At 46.5% G+C, this 23935-nt stretch overlaps 1 protein-coding gene across 4 annotated transcripts in view; it reads left to right on the forward strand.

The window, feature by feature from the left end:
* The window catches only part of ap4s1 (adaptor related protein complex 4 subunit sigma 1), a 35355-nt gene extending 19577 nt beyond the window's left edge, over positions 1 to 15778 (forward strand). For 2 of the 4 annotated variants that reach the window (XM_070879026.1, XM_070879027.1), the window contains exons 5-6: positions 12241 to 12252; positions 13403 to 15778. In XM_070879026.1, coding sequence (XP_070735127.1) covers positions 12241 to 12252; positions 13403 to 13531 — 141 coding nt within the window. In that variant the 3' untranslated portion in view covers positions 13532 to 15778. The remainder of the gene's footprint in view (positions 1 to 12240; positions 12253 to 13402) is intronic. The other 2 variants (XM_070879029.1, XM_070879030.1) reach the window with 1 other exon arrangement.
* The last annotated feature ends 8157 nt before the right edge of the window (positions 15779 to 23935 follow it).

Genomic DNA, 23935 nt, shown 5'->3' on the forward strand with positions numbered 1-23935 from the left:
CTTGGGTAGCGGGTACTGGTTCTGCAGCGAGAAATGGTTAATCGTTACTTTATAGTCCCCACAAATTCTGACCGTGCTGTCCTCTAAGTACCGGGACAATCGGACTGGCCCACTCGTTGAATTCCACCGGCGCGACGATGCCTTCTTGCTGCAGCCTGTCCAGCTCAATTTCCACTTTCTCACGAATCATATATGGTACTGCCCATGCCTTATGGTGGATGGGTCACGTACCGGGAACCAAATCGATCTGCACTTTCATCCCTGAGAAGCTTCCAATGCCTGGCTCGAACAATGATGGAAATCTGCTCAGAACCTAGGCACATGAGGCATCGTCGACTGACGAAAGCGCTTGGATGTCGTCCCAGTTCCAGCGGATTTTTCCCAGCCAGCTTCTGTCAAACAGTGTGGGGCCAACCCCTGGCACAATCCACAGTGGGAGTTCGTGTACTGCTCCATCATAGGAGACTTTGACTTCTGCACTGCCAATTACAGGGATTAGTTCCTTGGTGTAGTCCTTAGTTTGGTGTGAATGGGGCTGAGCTTGGGCCTGTGTGCCTTGTTGCACCACAGCCTGTCGAAGACCTTTTTACTCATTATGGACTGACTTGCACCCGTGTCCAGTTCCATAGATACTGGAATTCTGTTCAGTTCAACTTTCAACATTATTGGTGGACATTTCGTGGTGAATGTGTGTACCCCGTACACTTCTGCCTCCTCAGTACGAGTCTCCAATTCAGCCTGATCCACAGTGGATCGATCTTCCTCTGCAACGTGGTGGTTTGCAGCTCGCCTGCACATTCGCTGGAGGTGTCCCATTGTTCTGCAGCCGTTGCATGCATAGTGCTTGAAGCACCATTGATGGGCCCGATGATCACTTCCACAACGCCAACAAGGTGTTAATGCAAGGCAGTTAACGATTGATGGCGGACTCTGGGTCATCTGAGGTCGTGCAGCAGGAGCCGGCGTGTACGTTCTGCCATGTATATTCCTGCTCTCAAACGACGTTACTTTGTGCACAGTACTGGCCGAAACCGCTTTACTCTGCGAAATCTGTTTGTTATTGTCGCTAGTGGACATAAATGCCTGGGCTATCGTTATGGCTTTGCTTAGATTTGGAGTTTCAGCAGTCAACAGTTTGCAAAGCATTACCTCATGGCCAATGCCCAGTACAAAAGTGTCTCTATGCATTTGTTCTAGGAATCCCTGAAATTCACAATGTCCTGCGAGGCGCCTTAATGCGGCGACATAGCTCGCCACTTCCTGGCCCTCTGACCGTTGACATGTGTGGAACCAATATCTCGCCATCAAAACGCTCTTCTTCGGCTTTAGGTGCTCCCGGACCAGTGTACACAATTCTTCATAGGATTTAGCTGTTGGTTTTACCAGAGCTAGAAGATTCTTCATGAGGCCATAGGTTGTTGCCCCATAGACGGTAAGGAGGATCGCCCTTCGTTTGGCAGCATTCTCGTCCCCTTTCAGCTCGTTGGCCGCAAAGCATTGGTTGAGTCTCTCCACGAAGGCCTCCCAATCGTCCCCCTTCTGAGAACTTCTCCAGGATACCAACTGTTCTTTGCATGTTCGCGCAGTTGTTCGTTACCTCGTCGCCAATTGATACACTCATAATAAAGGATGAAACTGAGTACTGTGAACAATGAGCAAGTGTGACCTTAGCTCCTTTAATAAGATGCCAAAGTGCAGGTACCTCGTTGGTGGCCTGTTTATATACCATGCTACCAAGGGATGCTGGGACTCCAACAAGTAGGCCCTCTGGTGGTGGTGTGATACAGGTTGCAAGGGGTTAAATACATAACAGAAACCATCTGCACATTGTGCTACAGTGGTAAACAAGGCAAATAGGGCCTTGGGTTGTATAATGCTTGGAATAGAACTCAAATCTCTGATGTGATACTGAGCCTGATAAGCCATGGGTTCATCCCAATCTGCACAGTTCTGATTGCCATATTACAGGAGTGACTTCGTAACACTGGAAATGGTGCAGCAAAAGGCTGCTCGTCTGATACCTGGCATCAGACTCATGAGCAATCAAGAGGAACTGCAGCGGTGAGTCTGTTTACACTACAGGACACTAACAAGGGATCTTGTTGAGATATTCAAGATCCTTAAGAATGTCGACAAGTTAAACCCCGAGAAAATGTTTGCCAATAATGAGCGATGGGTTGGAGCTCCGAATAGGAGATGTGAATGCACACGTCAGATATAACTACTTCACATACAGTGTAGTGAATGTTGGGAATCCGCTCCATAGGGAGGCAATTGAAACCGATAAGATGAATAATTTTAAGAAGGAATTGGACAGGCATTTGGTGAAAACATTAATTGAGAGCTATTGGCAGTGAAATATTCTGTTTATGAATTCTAGTGCCAACTAGGTAGACCAACATGCTCTTTTTCACTCTTTTACAAGCTTATGTTCTGATTCTGTTACGTATCAAAATTCATGCTCTTTTAGTGACAAACCTTTGTCAGTTTCTATATTAACAATAAGCCAATCAAAATAAAGTAGCAGCCATAGTCAATTATGGCTTTACTTATGTACAATAAACACCATCTTGGCATCAATATGTGTAGGACACTTTGCTGTTCCTATAGAAAGGAGGCGAGGTGTTAGCATCCCTTTTGGATAAAAATTCATTTACAGAAACAAGTGTGTTTAACATAGCATGAGGGCCACTTTGCTATCAACCTTTGCCTGATGTATGCTGAAATTAAAATTGTTATCCTTCTGCCAGCTCATAAAGCTTGATTCTCATTTGCTTTAGCGGCAGTTCTGTTTAAGGAAATGCAGTCTTTTATTGCAAGACATTTTTGGAAACCACATAATGCTACATATGTACTTTTGAAGTACATGAACTTCAACTTGTCCAAAACTCTGCTGCACATATCCTGTCCCACACTACCCGATGCTCCCCCATGACCCCAGTTCTCACTGACCTATAATGGTTTCCTGTGCCACCAACCTCTCAAGTTTAAAATCCTAACCACCTTTAAGTCACTCCATGGTGTCATCCCACTCTATCTCTACGTCCTACTCAAGCCCTATGGGCTAGAACCTCCACTTTTTTTGCATGCTTAACGCCCATTTTACCACTGAAATGACATATAATGCCCATGTATTGCCCATTTTGGCACAAAATGGAAACGGACGGGCATCCTTAGGAAACTTATCGCCAAATGTTACTTTCCCCATGGGCTTAACGGCAGGAAAAAATATTACCGCCCGCCCACTTTTTTGGGGCGGAATCATCAGAATGGGCAAAATCAACACCCATAATATCGCCCAGCGTTACTTTCTGCACGGAATTAACACCGAGATTCAATAATACCACCCGCCCACCCACTTTTTTTTGTCGTAAAGAGCACATTTGGCGAAACTAACGCCCAGGAGATCGCCCACTGTCATTTTCACCACCTCACACACACACCGGCCACAATATCACTCGCCCAAAAAAACACCCATTAAAAAGTGGAACTGTTCTGAGCGAATGCCAGCGGTGTGGCTGCCATTTTTAAAATTGCAGGTCGCTTCATTCAAAAGGCTGCTTCAACTTCAGGGGATTTTGCAACGACTCTGGAGTTCTTCTCAGGTGAAGTAAACATCTCAACAGACAATATTTTCAGACTCTGGACTATTGGGGGTTTACTCTAGGTGTATTTTAGTGAGGAAATCATTGCTTCTGATCAATTGCTATTATACTTTCAATGCAATGGGGCCATCCATTTCTCAGCCTGCATCCATTAATACACAGAGGCTGCAGAGTGCAGATGGCTCAATGTGTGATGCACACCATTATGTTCCCAATTTAAGACGTGCAAGAATGAGGAGGAGGGCCAGACCATACACACCCCGCACTTAGAGAAAAGATGACTTAACTCGTCATCTCCGATCACACCTGCCATCGAAGACTGCGCTTCCACAAGGTGAAGATCAATGAAATATGTGAGCTCATCAGGCCACATATGCAGCCTGCCATCAGGACATCCGGTCGAGGTCAAGATCACCGCGGCACTGTCTTTCTACACGTCCGGTTCCTTTTGGGCCTCCGCGGTCGAGATTTGCCCTCTGTCTCACCATGCAACCCATCGCTGCATTAGACAGATCACGGAGGCCCTGTACGCGAGCAGGATGGACTTTATCCGCTTCCCCATGACAGGGCTGGAGATTCTACTGCATTGCTCAGTTCCCTAGAGTGCAGGGAGATATACGGTGCACTCACATCGCCATGCGGGCATCTTCTCAGGACCCAGAGCATTTTCATAAAACAAAAGGGTTTCACTCCCTGAAGGTCGACCACAACCAGATCATACTGGCAGTGAATGCCAAATGTCCAGGAACTTTCGATGAACCTCACATCCTGCCTCAGCCGCAAGGACAATGCTGGATGCTTGGTGATAACCGATATGGCCAAGCCACCTGGATGATTGGACCCCCTCCCCCTCGTGACACCCACACCGAGGCCGAGAAGCGATACAACCGGAGCTACAGAGACACATGCAATGTGGTCCAGAAAACAATAACTGTGCATAAGCAGTGCTCAGATGTCTTGACCACTCGGGAGGGGAGCTACAATACAACCCTGAGCAAGTAGGTAAATTCGTGGTCGTGTGCTCAATGCTGCACAACCTGGCTATCAGGAGGGGCCAAGAATTGCCAGAAGGGACTGATGCTCCACCTCAGGAGAGAGAGGAAGAGGACGACGAGGGGCTGGACGCTGACCTAGGACCAGACAATCAGGCTGGCTATGCAACCATGCCCACGACCCCCTCCAGACTGCAGGAAAGGGCCCGTGATGGCTACATAGCTGTAAGACTCTTACGTGAGAAGCTGATATCTGAACGATTTGCCTGAAAGAACGTTAATGTGACTAACAACGCTGACACACTGCGGTGTTTGTGCAACTCGGGCATCAATGTTGCCCATCACCTTGGTGCCAGTTAAAGTTTACATTAATTGAAGTTAAGTTGTATTTAACTTTTTCATGTTGAGGAATCACCAGTGTGTAATGGTCCAGCTATCTGAGACAATGCGCAACAAGGTTATGTTCAATAAAGAAAATTATACCAACATTGGTCTGAAATCATAAGCATCACAGGCAACAACACCCAACTCCTGCCCACACCCTACTGTTTCCACCATTGACATCAATCAACTGTTCAACATGTCCAGCAACACAGAATACAAAGGCAAAGCAGGAGCGTGGTCCCCAGCCCCCATACATTACAACAAATTGCATACACCAGATGGAGATATAACACAGCCATCACCTGCTGACATGCATCTCGCTTTCTTTCTTCTCCCCATCTCTACCCCTTCCCCTCCCCGCTCCACGGCGTTTGGCCGAAGAGCTCCTCGGGCGGTGCCTCATTGGGGAGGGATGAAGGCAGAGGCGGTGGTTGCGGGGGATGGCGAGGGGGCAACATTCTCTGATGCAGAAGCAGGATCTTGGTCCTTGCTCTCATCTGTCATTCGCAGTGGTGGTGTGGAACCTAGGGGCGGAGGGCCGTGCCCAGGGACCAATGGGAGGCCTGTGCCAGCAGTGTTCCTGGCTATCGCATCCAGGGCCTCCGCCATCCGCGGAATGTACTTCGTCATGGTGGCCAGCTGTCAGGATATTCCCCCCAATGCTTCAATGAGCTGGTCACCAATGTCTGCAGTCCTCCTGGACAACTGTACCATCTCCGTTCTCATGTGGCGCTTGTGGAACAAACCTGCTGTGTCCATGAGGCTTCCGTGGAGTTGGCGCCGTACTGGGGACAAATGGGTGCCCTGTGGAGAGGTGCTTGGGGCCGATACCTCCAGAGTGGAGGTGGGAATGACTGGAGGACCACTAGATGGCCTTGGGTGGAATGGCTTCTGGAGCGTGGCGATGCAGGTTCCTCAAAGTCCACGCTCTCATTCGTGGAGAACAGACCTAGCGGATTGACTGGCGAGAATCGGAGCTCCTCAGCACCAGATGTAGGAGAGTCGGGCCCTGCGCCTCCACCTTCTGGCCTCTGGTCTTGCCTTGGGACGCGCTGCTGGCTGAGCTGCAAAACACAAATGAGGTTATTCGAAGAGAGGGCTTGCTAGGGTCACAAGATGAGTCCAGTGCTGCACACATAGCAAAAGCATCACCGCTCTTAAAATCATCACAGACATCACATTTCATGACCATCAACACATTTGCATTGCAATGATTTTCATTAGGCCATCATTATTTCTAGGACAATTTTAGAAATCATCTATCATATATGATTGTTCGGATATGAGTGGGTGTGCATCTATTGACTTTACATTACGTAATGGTGTAAGCTTTACTCTCGTGGCATCACTTCAGGGTCTGCAGATGCATCAGTGGCTGTCCGGGTGTGCTTCCCCATGAATGCGAGCACCCGTTCCTCCATCTCGATGATGTCGCTGGGGACTGGTGGCCCCCCACCCATTCGCCTCTGCACAGACCTCATTGTCGAGAGCTTCTTCTGTAAAAGGTGACAGGATGACATGGCATGAGATCATTGCATGATATCATTGCTAGGTACTGTCACAGAGACTGATACAACATATAACCATGATTATGAGTTATGAAAATGATCATTCTTCACCTAAAGACATGCATCGTGACCGCAGGCTTTGAGTAAAACATTCCCAGTAAAAGTGAAAGACCTCACATCTGCTGATAGTCACTCATTGCAAGGGGATTTGAGTACAGGGGCAGGGAGGTGTTGCTACAGTTGTACAGGGCATTGGTGAGGCCACACCTGGAGTATTGTGTACAGTTTTGGTCTCCTAACCTGAGGAAGGACATTCTTGCTATTGAGGGAGTGCAGCGAAGGTTCACCAGACTGATTCCCGGGATGGCGGGACTGACCTATCAAGAAAGACTGGATTAACTGGGCTTGTATTCACTGGAGTTCAGAAGAATGAGAGGGGACCTCATAGAAACATATAAAATTCTGACGGGGTTAGACAGGTTAGATGCAGGAAGAATGTTCCCAATGTTGGGGAAGTCCAGAACCAGAGGTCACAGTCTAAGGATAAGGGGTAAGCCATTTAGGACCGAGATGCGGAGGAACTTCTTCACCCAGAGAGTGGTGAACCTGTGGAATTCTCTACCACAGAAAGTTGTTGAGGCCAATTCACTAAATATATTCAAAAAGGAGTTAGATGAGGTCCTTACTACTAGGGGGATCAAGGGGTATGGCGAGAAAGCAGGAATGGGGTACTGAAGTTGAATGTTCAGCCATGAACTCATTAAATGGCGGTGCAGGCTAGAAGGGCCGAATGGCCTACTCCTGCACCTATTTTCTATGTTTCTATGTTTCTATGACTGTTACAAATCAAATTATATAAATACATACGTACATGTAAATAAATGTAATACTTACTCTTACGGATCCTACAGGGTCATTCCATTGTTTGTGGCATTGGTTGCCCTCACGAACCTCGTTGGTCGCCGCCGAGACCACCTCTGCTATCTCTGTCCATAGCCTCTGGTAGGCCTTTGGGGTGGGCTTCCCACAACCTCTCTCAAATCACCCCAGCGTGACTCGGCCTCCTGCAGGAACATAAGAACATAAGAATTAGGAACAGGAGTAGGCCATCTAGCCCCTCGAGCCTGCTCCGCCATTCAATAAAAGATCATGGCTGATCTGGTCGTGGACTCAGCTCCACTTACCCGCCCTCTCCACGTAACCCTTAATTCCCTTATTGCTTAAAAATCTATCTATCTTTGACTTGAAAACATTCAATGAGCCAGCCTCAACTGCTTCCTTGGGCAGAGAATTCCACAGATTCACAACCCTCTGGAAGAAGAAATTCTTTCTCCACTCGGTTTTAAATTGGCTCCTCCGTATTTTGAGGCTGTGCCCCCTAGTTCTAGTCTCCCCCACCAATGGAAACAACCTCTCTGCCTCTATCTTGTCTATCCCTTTCATGATTTTAAATGTTTCTATAAGATCACCTTCTGAACTCCAAGGAGTAAAGACCCTGTCTACTCAATCTATCATCATAAGGTAACCTCCTCATTTCTCGAATCAGCCTAGTGAATCGTCTCTGTACCCCTTCCAAAGCTAGTATATCCTTCCTTAAGTAAGGTGACCAAAACTGCACGCAGTACTCCAGGTGCGGCCTTACCAATACCTTATACAGTTGCAGCAACACCTCCCTGCTTTTGTACTCCATCCCTTTCGCAATGAAGGCCAACATTCCATTTGCCTTCCTGATTACCTGCTGCACCTGCAAACTAACCTTTTGGGATTCATGCACAAGGACCCCCAGGTCCCTCTGCACCACAGCATGTTGTAATTTCTCCCCATTCAAATAATATTCCCTTTTACTGTTTTTTTTTTCCCAAGGTGGATGACCTCACACTTTCCGTCATTGTATTCCATCTGCCAAACCTTAGCCCATTCGCTTAACCTATCCAAATCTCCTTGCAGCCTCTCTGAGTCCTCTACACAACCTGCTTTCTTAGTGGGCTAATCTTAGTGTCATCTGCAAATTTTGTTGCACTACACTCTGTCCCCTCTTCTAGGTCATCTATGTATATTGTAAACAGTTGTGGTCCCAGTACTGATCCCTGTGGCACACCACTAACCACTTATTTCCAACCGGAAAAGGACCCATTTATCCCGACTCTCTGCTTTCTGTTCGCCAGTCAATTCTCTATCCATGCTAATACATTTCCTCTGACTCCGCGTACCTTTATCTTCTGCAGTAACCTTTTGTGTGGCACCTTATCGAATGCCTTTTGGAAATCTAAATACACCACATCCATCGGTACACCTCTATCCACCATGCTCGTTATATCCTCAAAGAATTCCAGTAAGTTAGTTAAACATGATTTCCCTTTCATGAATCCATGCTGCGTCTGCTTGATTGCACTATTCCTATCCAGATGTCCCGCTATTTCTTCCTTAATGATAGTTTCAAGCATTTTCCCCACTACAGATGTTAAATTAACCGGCCTTTTGTCTGCCCCCTTTTTTAAACAGAGGCGTTACATTAGCTGCTCTCCAATCCACTGGTACCTCCCCAGAGTCCAGAGAATTTTGGTAGATTATAACAAATGCATCTGCTATAACTTCCGCCATCTCTTTTAATACCCTGGGATGCATTTCATCAGGACCAGGGGACTTGTCTACCTTCAGTCCCATTAGTCTGTCCAGCACTACCTCCCTAGTGATAGTGATCATCTCAAGGTCCTCCCTTCCCACATTCCTATGACCAGCAATTTTTGGCATGGTTTTTGTGTCTTCCACTGTGAAGACGGAAGCAAAATAATTGTTTAAGATTTCAGCCATTTCCACATTTCCCATTATGAAATCCCCCTTTTCATCTTCTAAGGGACCAACATTTACTTTAGTCACTCTTTTCCGTTTTATATATCTGTAAAAGCTTTTACTATCTGTTTTTATGTTTTGCGCAAGTTTACCTTCGTAATCTATCTTCCCTTTCTTTATTGCTTTTTTAGTCATTCTTTGCTGTTGTTTAAAATTTTCCCAATCCTCTAGTTTCCCACTAACCTTGGCCACCTTATACGCATTGGTCTTTGATTTGATACTTTCCTTTATTTCCTTGGTTATCCACGGCTGGTTATCTCTTCTCTTGCCGCCCTTCTTTTTCACTGGAATATATTTTTGTTGCGCATTATGAAAGAGCTCCTTAAAAGTCCTCCACTGTTCCTCAATTGTGCCACCGTTTAGTCCTTGTTTCCAGTCTACTTTACATCCCACTGTAGTCTCCTTTGTTTAAGCATAGTACGCTCGTTTCTGACACAACTTCCTCATCCTCAATCTGTATTACAAATTCAACCATATTGTGATCACTCATTCCGAGAGGATCTTTTACGAGGAGATCGTTTATTTTTCCTGTCTCGTTACACAGGACCAGATCCAAAATGGCTTGCTCCCTTGTAGTCTCTGTTACATACTGTTCTAAGAAACAATCCCGTATGCATTCTATGAATTCCTCCTCCAGGCTACCCCCTGCGATTTGATTTGACCAATCGATATGTAGGTTAAAATCCCCCATAACTACTGCCGTTCCTTTTTCACATGCCTCCATTATTCCCTTGATTATTGCCCGCCCCACCATGAAGTTATTATTTAGGAGCCTATAAACTATGCCGACCAGTGACTTTTTCCCCTTACTATCTCTAATCTCCACCCACAATGATTCAACATTTTGTTCATTGGAGGGAGGGAGGCATTTGCCTCGTCCGAGAACCTCCTGGCTCTTTTGCGCCCTCCACTGTGCTTCTCTTCAGTGTCAGGCATCACAGCACGCTGTGGAGACTCCTCCTCTCCCTCCGTTATAGGCCAAATATGTGGCTGGTAACAGTTCATTTTTCTTTAGAGCTTCACAGCAAGTAGAGAAAGTCTCCCTCCTTCCTCCCAAAGCAGCCACACCACACCCGCCTTCAGTCCCTCTGATCTCTCGATATCTCTCTCGATCTCTCTCTCTCTCCTGCGCATGTCATGATGACCCTTGACCTCCAGAATCGAGTGTTGCCATGCCGTTTCTAAGGACGGCCACACTTTACAGCAGAAGGTCAGCTAAATTTAACGCTACCGCTCATTTCATATCGCTCTGGGTAACGGCTATTTTCAAAAATGGAGACTAGGTGTTTTGAGAGTGGGCGAGAAGCCGGCGATCTGAAAACCCTTTTTTACCGCCCATGCCGGAAATAACACCCATTTTTGGGCGATAAGCACAAAAGTGGAAAATCTAGCCCCATATCCCCAAACTCTCTGTTGCTCTGACTCTTGTGCACTTCCTTCCTTTTATATCACAATTAGCGACAGGGTATCTGGGTCCTACTCTTTGTAATTCCTTTCCTAAACCCGTCTCCCTTTTCACTTCTCTCTCCGCCTTTAAAAACCTCTTCAAAATCGAGCTCTTTAACCATGTTTTTGGCTAGCCCTTCTAATCTTTCCTGGCTCTGAGTCTGCGTCCCATGTGTCTAATTGTGAAGCATCTCTGCACTTTATTGTATTAAAGATGCTACATAAATGGAAGTCGTTATTAAGGAGTTGACCTCTTTAAGGAAATCAGTTTCTGTATCCTGGTGATATAATGATAACACCACATAACCCAATGACGTTTTATGCTCTTCCAAACATCAGAACCAGCACTGCTCAACATTCTCAATTGTAATCGCATCATCATCATCATCATCATAGACAGGATGACTTGCTTCCACGCCAAAAAAGGATAAATTCACAGGTGTTTCGATGAAGGACCTAATATTCCAGGTCCTGAACTACATATTGAAGGGTGGAAGATGCCTGTGCGTGGATTTTTTTAACGTATGTTGGCCGTTGCACACCAGCCACCATATGGGCTTGATAGAGCTAGGCCTGGGTCCAGTGGCAAGGATTAACCAAGACAACTGGAGACCTGCTCTGCTGCACGGACTAGTGCGCACACATATCGCAGTGTGGGCTGGTCCGTGCTGCCCCTGGGCCTGAGACAGCACAGGCGCATTTCACCCGGACGAGGTCTGGTCTCTGAAGTGTTATCTCAACAGATGGCGTAGTAGGCAGGATTTCCAAGCTGACGACCTGAGCGGACAGATCATTGGGGGTAAGTAATCATTTTTGAATACTTGAGCCTAAATGAGTGTTCGTTAGGTTCAGATGCAACACGGAAATATAGGATAAGAGCAGTCGGGGAAGGCAGTGACTCAGGCAGTAAGTGAATGCACTTACTTGGGTGCAAAAAGACCCGGTAGAGTTAAACCAGCAGAACAAAATGGCAGATAAGAGTAAGGGGGACGAAAGTCTAACCAAGACCTTATGAAAAGAGTATGAGAAGAACGAGACTAAAATGGGGTGAGATCCGGACTGGACACCATCCCAACATTGAGCATTTTGGGATCAGCTAAAGAAAGGTAGCATCAAGGGTGATGCCGTCAAAATATTCTTGTGCCAATGTTATGAATACACTGCCAAATGTCTGGGAGAAGCCACTAAACAAACCACTGAGGCCAGTAAGGTGCGGACACTGTTAGAAACACAGATATAAAAGATTTAAAGATCAAATGAAAGGAAAAGGAGGCACAAATAAATCAATTGGAACAGGAAGTGGAGCTGGAGGGAAGAAGATGTGAGAGCCTTGCTTGTAGAGCGGCGAGTGATTGGGGCCCAGGAGAGGCGTGTAATCACAATAACTTTATTGAAATACAGGAGAGAAAACCCTGATTTTGTTATCTAAGCTTACCTGTACCTTTTCTTTTTCAGTGCGAGTTGGATGTATCCTTTTGCCAAAAGTTATTTGTAGTTGACTGCATCTCGGAATTACTGCATAAACACTTGACTTCCCATGGCAAATATTCACCTAAAGTAATAGGAACTGCATGATCTAGCAGCAGAAAAGCACTCCGTTCTGAATACGATCAAAAGTACAGAACAATTGCTTAAATATCAGCCAGCTTCTCCAATGAAGTTGGAGATTCGATGACAGCTGTCGCTCACAGTGTAATGTAATGAGGGTATTCAATACGCACAATTTACATCTCCTCCTCAGGCCAAATATGTCCAAATTTCCATGAGCATGAGTGGAGGTAGTTCCTATGCTGTGCCGTTCCTGCTGTTCAGCTGATGATGACAGCCCAGCAACAATTCTCTCCAATTTCTTGATAGCAGCACCGCTGAGCAAGGAAATCAAACTTGCCTATCCAATCTTTGCACCACTTTACCATCTAAGTAGGAATTCATTTTTATTTTATCCTTTATTTATATTAACCTATTGTTTCAGTAGCCTTAATAAAATAAAAGATATCAAAATGGAGGAAACTGGGATGTAAAGGATTTTCCTCTGTGGTCACTTCACTGATGTCCTTTAAGGTATTGTGACCAATGTTCTCTCTATTTATTTTGGTATGTGGTCCCTTTAAATTTGCTGCGTGACCTCACATGCACAGTATATTTTCCAGCGGCAGCAGCTGGTGAGCAGCCTGCGCAGAACCACCAGATTGGTGCGTGGCGACATACCTTGGGGGGGAACATTGATTGTGACCAGTGTTCCCTCTGCTACACGTCCGCGCATGTACGCAGCTTAATCAGGAAGGTACCTCGCAGGTCGCTCACAAGCTGCTCACATTTCCGCGGCCGCGCAGCACATTTAAAGCAACCGTCCACAAAAAAAATTAAAGGCAATATTGATTGTGACCCAAGTGAGTTCAATATTTGAAGTGCAGTCTTACCTACATATTACACATAGTGGGTGTACAAACAATCTTGAACCAATCTGCATTTCAAAATGCTTAATTTGTAATGAGAAAGTATTGTACAATTACATTCTACATTTAGAAATCAGATAATCACCTCAGAATTAAATGCTTCTGTTCTGTGACATTTTCTCAAACTAATTATCATTTCCTTTAACATTTGAATGATCCAGATCATGTTTAATTTAGACAAAGTCCACATTATCTTGGATGAAATGATTTTGAACGGCCGTGTTGTGGAGACAAACAAAAGCAGAATCCTTGCCCCTCTGACTGCACTTGATAAAATGACCGAAGGCTGAAACAAAGCTCTAAAGCTGCACCATTCGCAATGTTCTTTTCTAACATGCAAAATACTGCTTTATGGATTGCTGTGGATGTCCTGACTTTTATCAAGTGAACAAGCTTCCTATGCTCCTTTATAAAAACTTGGTACCGAAAATACAACTTGAATACATCAGGATAATTATCCATATAAAGATCAGGATTCTGAAGGAGTACAGTATTAATTTCTTATTGTCGATCAAGAACATTACAATTGCAATTGAATGTAACAATTCTTATTTCAGTTGGTTTAAAGAATTGTTGAGGTGCATGAAGTTTATTAAGGGGTGAAAACATTCAACTTGAAATCTTGTTTGTGATGGTATTAGAGATGGTGCGCTTCATTTCTGTAATTACATTGTTTACTGCTTGACTAGTTTTTAAACCATCTTTACAGATCTATGACAAGGCATCTGTTACGGAACAATCTGTTAAATTATAGTAAGTTAAAAGTGATGCAAGCAAGAAATAGTTTACATTTCAGACAGTTTTCCATTGCAATTGGAAGTGTGCTGGAAATTGTGGAACAGAACATTCTTATTGATTTCACTGAGCTTTGCATTGATGAATAAATTATTCAAATACTGAAGAAAATTGACTCAATAAAAATTGACTGGATAGTAAAAAAAATCCATTATCTTTAATACAATTAATTATAATTGATTTCAATCATAACCACTATCAATTCGATTGGCTCACACCTGAACATTTGAGGATAACAAGCTGGGTCCATTTGTCAAAAAAAATATTTTAAAGGTCCCAAAACATCAACTGTGTTCTTTTGACAGATGCTGCTTGACCTGCTGAGTGTTTGCAGTGTTTTCTGACTTTAGTTCAGATTTCCAGCATCTACAGTATTTTGTTTGTTGTTCAAAATATTTTTATGTTCTACCTTGGATCAGTGTTTTTCATGTGTCTGAGTTAGAAGGTTGTGGGTTCAAGTCCCACTCCAGAGACTTGAACACAGGTTGTCACTTCTGTGCAGTACTGCAGGAGTGTTGCACTGTCAGATGAGACGATAAACCGAGGCCCTTTCTGCCCTCAAGATCCCATGGCACTATTCAAAAAAGAGCAGGGAAGTTCTCCTGGTGTCCAGGCCAATATATATCCTTCAACCAACATCACTAAAACAGATTATCTTGTCATTTATCTCATTGCTGATTGTGGGATCTTGCTGTGCACAAATTGGCAGCTACAGTTCCTACATTACAACAGCAACAACACTTCAAAAGTATGTTCTTGGCTGCAAAAAAACACTATGGGACCTCCTAAGGTTGTAAAAGGCACTATATAAATGCAAGTCTTTCTTTCAAACAGACTAGAAGGGCCAAGGTTTGATTCCTGGAATGTACTGAGTTAACTGATCTCTGCTTGTGTGGCAGTGAAGGCACTACAACTGGTATCACTGCCTCTGTGCCAGAAATGGGAGTAAAAAGATAATGATACTGCTCCGTTCCTTGTCCCTGAGATTTCAGCTGGAAGGTGCCTGTTTAGACATCAGGTGAGGCTAGGGTTGGGCTCTTCTTCTGTGATGCCATCCAAATTGCATGTTTGTACTCAGTAAGTACTGCTCAACAACCTCTCTTCCAGTTCATCCATATTGCAGCATCACAATGAGCAAGACTTTCAGCCTATGCTAGCTCATCCATCCAGCTGTTTACTAAATGATTTTAAGGTTTATGACTTCACTCTGCTGTCTCAAAGTCCAATGCAGATGTTAATTCTGTGTTTGAAAAAGAGCTTTGTGATGTCAGTCCTAAATTTCCTAATATGAACTTGTGCTCCGTCATCCTAGTCACCATTTAATTTGAAGTATTGATTTTATTAGGTTGAGCTTCCCTCTCATTCACCTACTTTCAAGGCTGAAACGCCCAAGTTTCTTAAGTGTTTTCCTATCATGACTCAATGCTCTGACACCAAGGATCAGTCCTGTCACTCTTAAGCACTGCCTCCAAGGCTTGAATGCTTCCCTTCTGTCTTTGTGACCAGAATTGAACACAGTGCTCAACGTTAACTGACCAGAACACCAATTTAAGCATAACTTCCTCTGACTTGTACTTTACTATCTTGGCTAGGTAGCATCATTAAACATGCTATTTGCTTTATTTTTTGGTTGTTGTTACACACTAATTGTATATTATGAGTGCCAACTCTACAAATAACCCAAGATGTCTTTCACCTACACCTTTAACTATTTCTTCATTTAATAAAGTGCACAAAGTCCATTTTTTCTTCCTATTGTATATGACATTAAGTGATTTTTAGATACATTTGGTTAATGCAAATAACTATCGCACTGTCTCAGAGCTCTGGACAGTACAATTGAATACACAACATAACATGGTATCCATTAGTATCAAACTTCAAAATGAAGATATATATACTACAGAAGCTCAGTAGTATAGCATGTTGGTGCATAAGTGCAATGTGCATGGAATGATAGGTCTGAACCCTCACCCCGTCATTTCACAAATGGGGATGTATCTGATATTGACTTAGCCAATACAGATTGAAATCAAGTTGAAGCAAACTTACCCCACGGACATTTGTTATTACTTGGTCAGTCGCATGTCTGATATGAGTAAACAAACCTCTTGTGTCTAAAAGTCTCCAAACTAATGAGAAATCCACACAAGTAAAGCAGTTTTCTTGATTTGGAATGTGTATTCTCTTCTCATAAGGAGACACTTAATTTACCTAAGCCAGGAGGATGTAGGTGCAAGTTGAGACGAGCCAAATTTGAGATCATACCCCACGTATTAAGATATTGCTTTTAGTGTTATTGTAAGTATCTCAACCATTAATTGGTCTGCCCCTCCAGGCATCACAAATAAGCTAGGTTAGCTGGTCAATAATTAACAGTTCCCTGCAGACCTGTCTAGCTAGTGTATTGAATTATTTAACTTCCCAAAGTGAGCTGATACAGTTCCAATCACATCACTGGGCAAGCAAGCATTTTATCTTCGATGTAGGCCTACAGGAACTGCTTATTCCCTTTGCCCCTTCCAACGTGGGTATCAATAGTTGGCTAATTAGACAACTAACATCATCATCGTAGGCAGTCCCTCGGAGTCAAGGATGACTTGCTTCCAAAGTGAGTTCTCAGGTGACTGGAGAGTCCAATGTGGGACCTACAGTCTCAGTCACATATGGGGCAGACAGTTGTTGAATTAAAGGGTGGGTGGGGAGCCTGGGTTGTCGCACGCTCCTTCTGCAGTCTACACTTGGTTTTGGCTTGTTCTAGGCGATGGGACTCGAGGTGCTCAGCGCCCGCCCGGATGCTCTTCCTCCACTTTGCACGGTCGTGGGCTAGGGATTCTCAGGTGTTGATGGGGATGTTGCAATTTATTAAAGAGGTTTTGAGGGTGTCCTTGAAGCATTTCCCCTGCCCACCTGAGGCTCGCTTGCCGTGTCAAAGCTCCGTGTAGAGTGCTTGCATTGGGAGTCTTGTGTCGGGCATGCGGACGATGTGGCCCGTCTAACTGAGCTGATTGATCATGGTCAATGCTTCGATGCTGGGGATTTTGGCCTGAGCGAGAACACTGCCAATGCAGGATCTTGCAGAGGCAGCGTTGGTGGTACTTCTCCAGCGTTTCGAGTTGCCTGCTGTATATAGTCCATGTCTCAGCCATATAGGAGAGCGGGTATCACAACTGCCCTGTCGACCATAAGCTTGGTGCCGGATTTCAGGTCCTGGTCTTCAAATGCTCTCTTCCTCAGGCAACCGAAGGCTGCGCTGGCGCACTGAAGGCGGTGTTGGACCTCATCATCAATGTCTGCTCTTGCTGAAAGTACGCTCCCAAGATATGGAAAATGGTCCATGTTGTCTAAGGCCTTGTGGATTTTGATAATTGGGGGGGCAGTGCTGCATGATGGGGTCAGGTTGGTAGAGGACCCTTGTCTTACAGATGTTTAGTGTAAGGCCCATGCTCTCGTACTCCTCGGTGAAGGTGTTGATGATGGCTTGGGGTTTGGCCTCCGAATTTGCGCAGATGCAAGTGTCGTCTGCGTTCTGTAGTTCAACAACAGAGGATGAGACGAACTTGGCTCTGGCCTGGAGGTGGCGGAAGTTGAACAGATTCCCATTTGTTCAATAATTTACCTTCACTCCAGCAAGGAGCTTGCTATGGGTGAGATGAAGTATTGCAGTAAGGAAGATTGAAAAGAGCGTTGGTGCAATGACACAGTCTTGCTTGACTAACAAGCACAGTTTTAGGCAACAGATACCAGTCAGGAACTTCCGAGAGGGTATGATGAGCAGCACAATGTCATAAAACATGGGAGTGTAATGCCATCCTTCGGACCACAGTATGGATACACACCATACTTCGTTAAATAGTTGTGCCACCAACTGGAGGTGTGGAGTTTCAGCAGCATATATTTTTCTCTCTCACAGACAAGGTCGACACAAACCCAAAATGCAAGTAATGCCTTTCAGCAGCAGTTGTCTTAAGTCTCGGCAATTGTTTCCTTATAAACTATTTGACAAACATCTGCCTTCAGCTTGGTGCAAGGAACAACAAAGAACAGCTTATGACCTGTCAGCTTGATGTTTTATATACCCAAATCAAATGCTGTGACCGAGGCTAATTTGGAGAAAGGGCAGAAAATGGAAGCTGTAGTGTATTTGCTTCATGGGTTCTTTGCTTAAGAATTCACAGCTACACATTTGCTGTAATGAACTAGCTGGTTTATTGGCAAAGGTTTAACAATCAAACTGAACCCTGCCAGTTCATCCACCAGGTTCACAACTGCATGCCTCATCATGGAGAACCTGAACTCAATTAACTAGGGTTTTGTTGAGTCTTGTGACTGGCTAAGTCACTCTCAGTGCAACAGCTCCACAACTATTTTAATTCTAGACCAGTGGGAAGCGAAAGGCTTGGTAGCAGGAAGGTCAATCTGGAAGGTAAGTCTGACCCTCAGTGATGAAGGTGAGCAGGCATGGTTGAGGGATGGGCAGTGGGCCCAGGTAGCTGTCCTTGCAGCATGAGTTTTAGGGGAAAGGGACATACTTTAGGGGTAGGGCATGCACCCACTATTAGGGCCATGGGGGCCTTAAACAGTGGAGGGGAGCGATTGGGGGACAGAAGTGAAGGACGATAGCAGATGACAAGAGGGAAATTTGTTTAGGGAGAGCTCCCTAGGGAGCTGCCATCCCATTCACCATCTTGGAAACTAGTCGACTCACTGGTCGACTCAGCTGCTTCACCTGATCCCCGATGTCATCCGCTGAGTCTCCGATCACAGGTTTGAGCCCTACCTTCTCTCTCCGCCCTCACGTTCAGGCCTCCATCCCTCCGGCGACATTTGGGCCTCCATCCCTCCAGCGATGTTCTGGCCCCACTCAACTGCAGAGCCCCCGGCGAGCATGTGGTGTGCACAATGGCGGTGGCCACTCTGACCTCTCCTACCACAAAATGGACTTCTGACCATCCCAATACCTGCCCTCAGTCAGGAGCTAATACCCGGGAGAGAGAAGCATTACCTCAAATCTCAGCCCCACTTTCCGCGCCTCGGATCTCTCACCGAAGGGTGCTGCTCAGCGCCGAGCTTATGACTCGCATCCCACCATAGGCTACTAGGCCAAGGCTAACATCCCCAGCATTGAAGCACTGACCACACTCGATCAGTTTCGCTGGGCAGGCCATATAGTTCACATGCCAGACACGAGGCTCCCTAAGCAATTGCTCTATGCGGAGCTCCTTCATGGCAAATGAGCCAAAGGTGAGCAGCGGAAACGTTACAAGGACACTCTTAAAGCCTCCCTGGTAAAGTGCAACATCACCACTGACATCTGGGAGTTCCTGGCCAAAGACCATTCTAAGTGGAGAAAGTGCATCAGGGAGGGCGTTGAGCTCTTAGAATCTCAACGCCGCGAGTGTGAAGAGGTCAGATGCGAGCAGCGGAAGGAGCATGCGGCAAATCAGTCCTATCCCCCACCCCTCCCCCGACAAATATCTGTCCCACCTGTGACAAGGTCTGTGGCTCTCGCATTGGACTGTTCAGCTACCAAAGGACTCACTTTCGGAGTGGAAGCAAGTATTCCGAGGGACTGCCTATGATGATGATGACAGTAGAGCCTGGGCTCTAGTTGTCTTGGACCCCCTTGCTACTGGACCAAGACCTTGCTCTGCTAAGTCTGTGTGGTAGCCGGTGTGCAATGGCCATCTCACGTTAAAAGTACTCAAGCACAGGCATCTTCCCCCCTTCAAAATGAAGTTCGGGACCTGGAACGTCAGGACCCTCATGGACAACCCCAGCAGCGAAAGACTGGAACGCTGCACCGCTGTCGTTGCCTGAAAACATTGACGCTTCGATGTCGACATCGCTGCCCTAAACGAGATCTGGCGGGCAGGGGAAAGCCAGCTCAAAGAACAAGGTGGAGGTTACATCTTCTGGAAAGGCAAACCAGAAGAAGAACGCCGCCTCCATGGAGTTGGCTTCGCTATCAAGAATGAGCTGGTTGGCCGCCTCAGAGACTCCCCCCGCGAGATAAGCGAATGTCTCATGACTCTCCGGTTCAACCTATCCCGGAACCAGTGCACCACAGTTATCAGTGCATATGCCCCAACATTCGACGCAACAGATGAGGCCAAAGAGGAATTCTACTCCAGCCTCGAACAATCCCTGTCCCGCATTGAACAACAAGCTGATCCTCCTCAGCGACTTCAATGCCAGAGTCGGTAAGGACAGAGACTTCTGGGGAGACATGATCGGCAGAGAGGGGTAGGGAAAACCAACTCCAACGGTACCGTGCTCCTGACAAAATGCCTAGAACACGACCTTGTTATCACCAACACCTTGTTCCGTCAGAGGGACAAGTATAAGGCATCATGGCAACACCCTCGCTCGAAGCACTGGCACCTGCTCGACTACGTCATTGTCTGAGCGAGGGATCGCAAGGATGTGCGCATCACCCACGCCATGACAGGAGCTGACAACTGGACAGACCACCGCCTAATCCGCTCCGTCATCAACATTAACATAGTCCCAAAGCAGTGACGGCAACAGAAACAATGCCACAGAAAAATCAACGCCGGGGCATTCAAAGCCCCAGTTAAGAAAGTCCCATACAGCCAGCGCCTCACTGCCAACCTGGTGACCTTCGATGACCCCGAGACGCAGAGTGCCCACAGCACCTGGTCTGCCCTCAAGGCTATCAGAAACCAGCATCTGCGAAGAGATGCTCGGACATTCAACCAGGAAACACAAAGACTGGTTTGACGAGAATGACCAGGAGATCCAGGAGCTAATAAGCCGCAAGCGCAAGGCATTTCTGAACTTAAAGCAGCAACCCAATTCGGGAGCAGCAAAGCAGCTCTAAAATGGCTGAAGGCCGAGGTCCAACAAAAATCCCGTGACCTCAAGAATAGACGGTGGGTGGAGAAAGCACAGGAGATCCAGCAGTTGGCCGACAGCCATGACGTATGAGGATTCTTCACCGCAGTTAAGTCCACCTACGGCCCAAACATCCAAAGCCCCACCCCACTGCACTGCTGGCCAAGAACGGGGAGACAATCATTAAGGACACCAAGGCAGTCAGGGCCCGTTGGAAGGAGCACTTCAAAGATCTCCTTAATCGAGACTCTGCCTTTGACACGAGTATCCTCAACTCCATCCTGCAGTATGCTACCTGCCACCATCTCAGCAAAACCCCAGCCCTGCACGAGGTAGAAAAGGCGATCCATCAGCTCAAGAACAATAAGCCATCAGGAGCAGATGGAATCCCCGCTGAGGCACTAAAGTATGGCAGAGAAACACTATTGGTACGAATGCATGACCTCATCTCTCTTATTTGGAAGGAGGAGAGCATGCCGCGAGATCTGAGATGTCGTAATCGTGACCATCTTCACGTCCGACTGCGGCAACTACAGAGGAATCTTCCTGCTGTCGGCCACTAGGAAAGTCATCGCAAGAATCCTCCTCAACCGTCTTCTCCCTGTGGCTAAAGAGCTCCTCCCAGTCACAATGCGGATTCTGTCCACTAAGAGGTACAACAAGACATGATCTTCACCGCACGACAACTGCAATAGAAGTGCATGGAACAGCACCAACCCTTGTACATGGCCTTCTTTAACCTCACAAACACCTTTGACACGGTCGACCGTGAGAGACTATGGAGCATCCTCCATTTCGGCTGCCCCCAAAAATTTGGCACCATCCTCCGCCTGCTCCATGACGACATGCAAGCCGTGATCATGACCAATAGATCCATCACAGACCCAATCTACGTCCGGACCAGGGTCAAGCAGGGCTGCGTCATCGCGTCAGTGCTCTTCTCGATCTTCCTTGCTGCAACGCTCCATCTCACTCTCAACAAGCTCTTCGCTGGAGTGGAACTAAACTATAGAACCAATAGGAATCTGTTCAACCTTCATCTCCTCCAGGCTAGATCCAAGGTTGACCAATCATCTGTCATCGAACTAAAGAACGCGGATGACGTTGCGTCTGCGCATAATCAAAGGCCGAACTCCAAGCCATCATCCACACCTTCACCAAGGCGTACGAAAGCATAGGCCCCACACTAAACATCCGTCAGACAAAGATCCTCCACCAACCTGACCCCGCCACACAGCACTGCCTCCCCCCGCCCCCCGGTCATCAAAATCCATGGACAACATGGACCATTTTCCATACCTCGGGAGCCTACTATCAGCAAAGGAAGACATCGATGATGAGGTCCAACACTGCCTCCAGTGCACCAGCACAGCCTTCGGTCACCTGAGGAAGAGAGTGTTTGAAGACCAGGACCTCAAATCTCGCACCAAGCTTATGGTCTACAGGGCAGTAGTGATACCCGGCCTATTATAAGGCTCAGTGATGTGGACCATATACAGTAGACAACTCAAAGCGCTGGAGAAGTATCACCAGCGCTGCCTCCACAAGATCCTGCAAACCCAGAGAGGATAGACGCAACAAATGTCTGTGTTCTCGTTCACACCAACATCCCCAGCATTGAAGCACTGACCACACTCGACCAGCTCCGTTGGGCGGGCCACCTCGTCTGCATGCCCGACACGAGACTCCCAAAGCAAGCACTCTACTCGGAACTCCTACACGGCAAGGTCACCCTCAAAGCCTCCTTGATAAACTGCAACATCCCCATTGGCACCTGGGAATCCCTGGCCCAAGACTGCCCGAAGTGGAGGAAGCGCATCGGGGAGGGCATTGAGCACCTCGAGTCTCGTCGCCGAGAGTATGCAGAAACCAAGCGCAGATAGCGGAAGGAGCGTGCGGCAAACCAGACTTCCCACCCACCCTTTCCTTCAACCACTGTCTGTCCCACCTGTGACAGAGACTGTAATTCCCATAGTGGACTGTACAGTCACCTGAGAACTCACTTTTAGAGTGGAAGCAAGTCTTCCTTGATTTCGAGGGACTGCCTATGATGATGATATTTTAATTCTAACTTTAAATCAAGTGCCCCCTTTTGGCAAGGGCACTAGAAACCACACATTTCAAAATAAACTTTTATGGATACGTAAATCAAATTAAAATTTGGTTGATAGGGTTGATGATGCAATCCAGTCCCTCTGGTGCCCACTTCTCACAGAAGGCCACAAGTGTACCAGTGGACACCATGTGCTCCATCGCCAGGGACACTCTGGCGCAAACGTAGCCACGGAAGAGAGGTGAACAGTCGGGCTGAACGACCCCCTCGACCGCCCTCTGCCTGGACCTGTTAATGGCCACCTTGGCCAGGACAAGGAGCAGTCCTATGTGGAGGCCCTCCGACCTGCCCGCTACACCGGGTGCCCAAAGATCAGGAGCGTGGGACTGAAGTGCAGCCAAAAATCGAGGAGCAGCCCCTTCAAATAATGGAAGAGGGGCTGCAACCTCACACATTGTATATAAACATGGAACACTGACTCCTCCAGACCACAGAAATTGCAGGCGGCCTGGGAGTCCATGAACCGATTTGAAAGCATATTGCACGGGACTGCCCCTTGCAACACCCTCCAAGCCAAGACCCCAATAAATAAAGGGAGTACTCCCGCATGGAGAGCACTCGATTGAGAAACTGCTCCACAAACCTGTGAGCATGCTCACAGGTGCAGACATTACAGAAGCCTCTGAGATAAGGGCAACTCTTGACAAGTAATATTGACATTCAAAGTTTCACCTACAGTGGATTTAAGATGGGGGGGGTGGGGCTCAAAAAGGTACAGCAAGCAATTAGGAAAGCACATAGTATGTTAGCCTGTATTACAAAGAGATTGGAGTATAGAGTAAGAAGTCTTACTACAATTATATAGGGCCTTGGTGAGATCACACCTGGAGTACTGTGTACAGTTTTGGTCACCTTACCTAAGAAAGGATATACTTGCCTTAGAGGGAGTGCAATGAAGGTTCATTAGACTGATTCCTGGGATGGGGTG

The sequence above is a fragment of the Pristiophorus japonicus genome, chromosome 4 (genome assembly GCF_044704955.1).
Source record: "Pristiophorus japonicus isolate sPriJap1 chromosome 4, sPriJap1.hap1, whole genome shotgun sequence".
In the NCBI taxonomy this organism is placed as follows: domain Eukaryota; kingdom Metazoa; phylum Chordata; class Chondrichthyes; family Pristiophoridae; genus Pristiophorus; species Pristiophorus japonicus.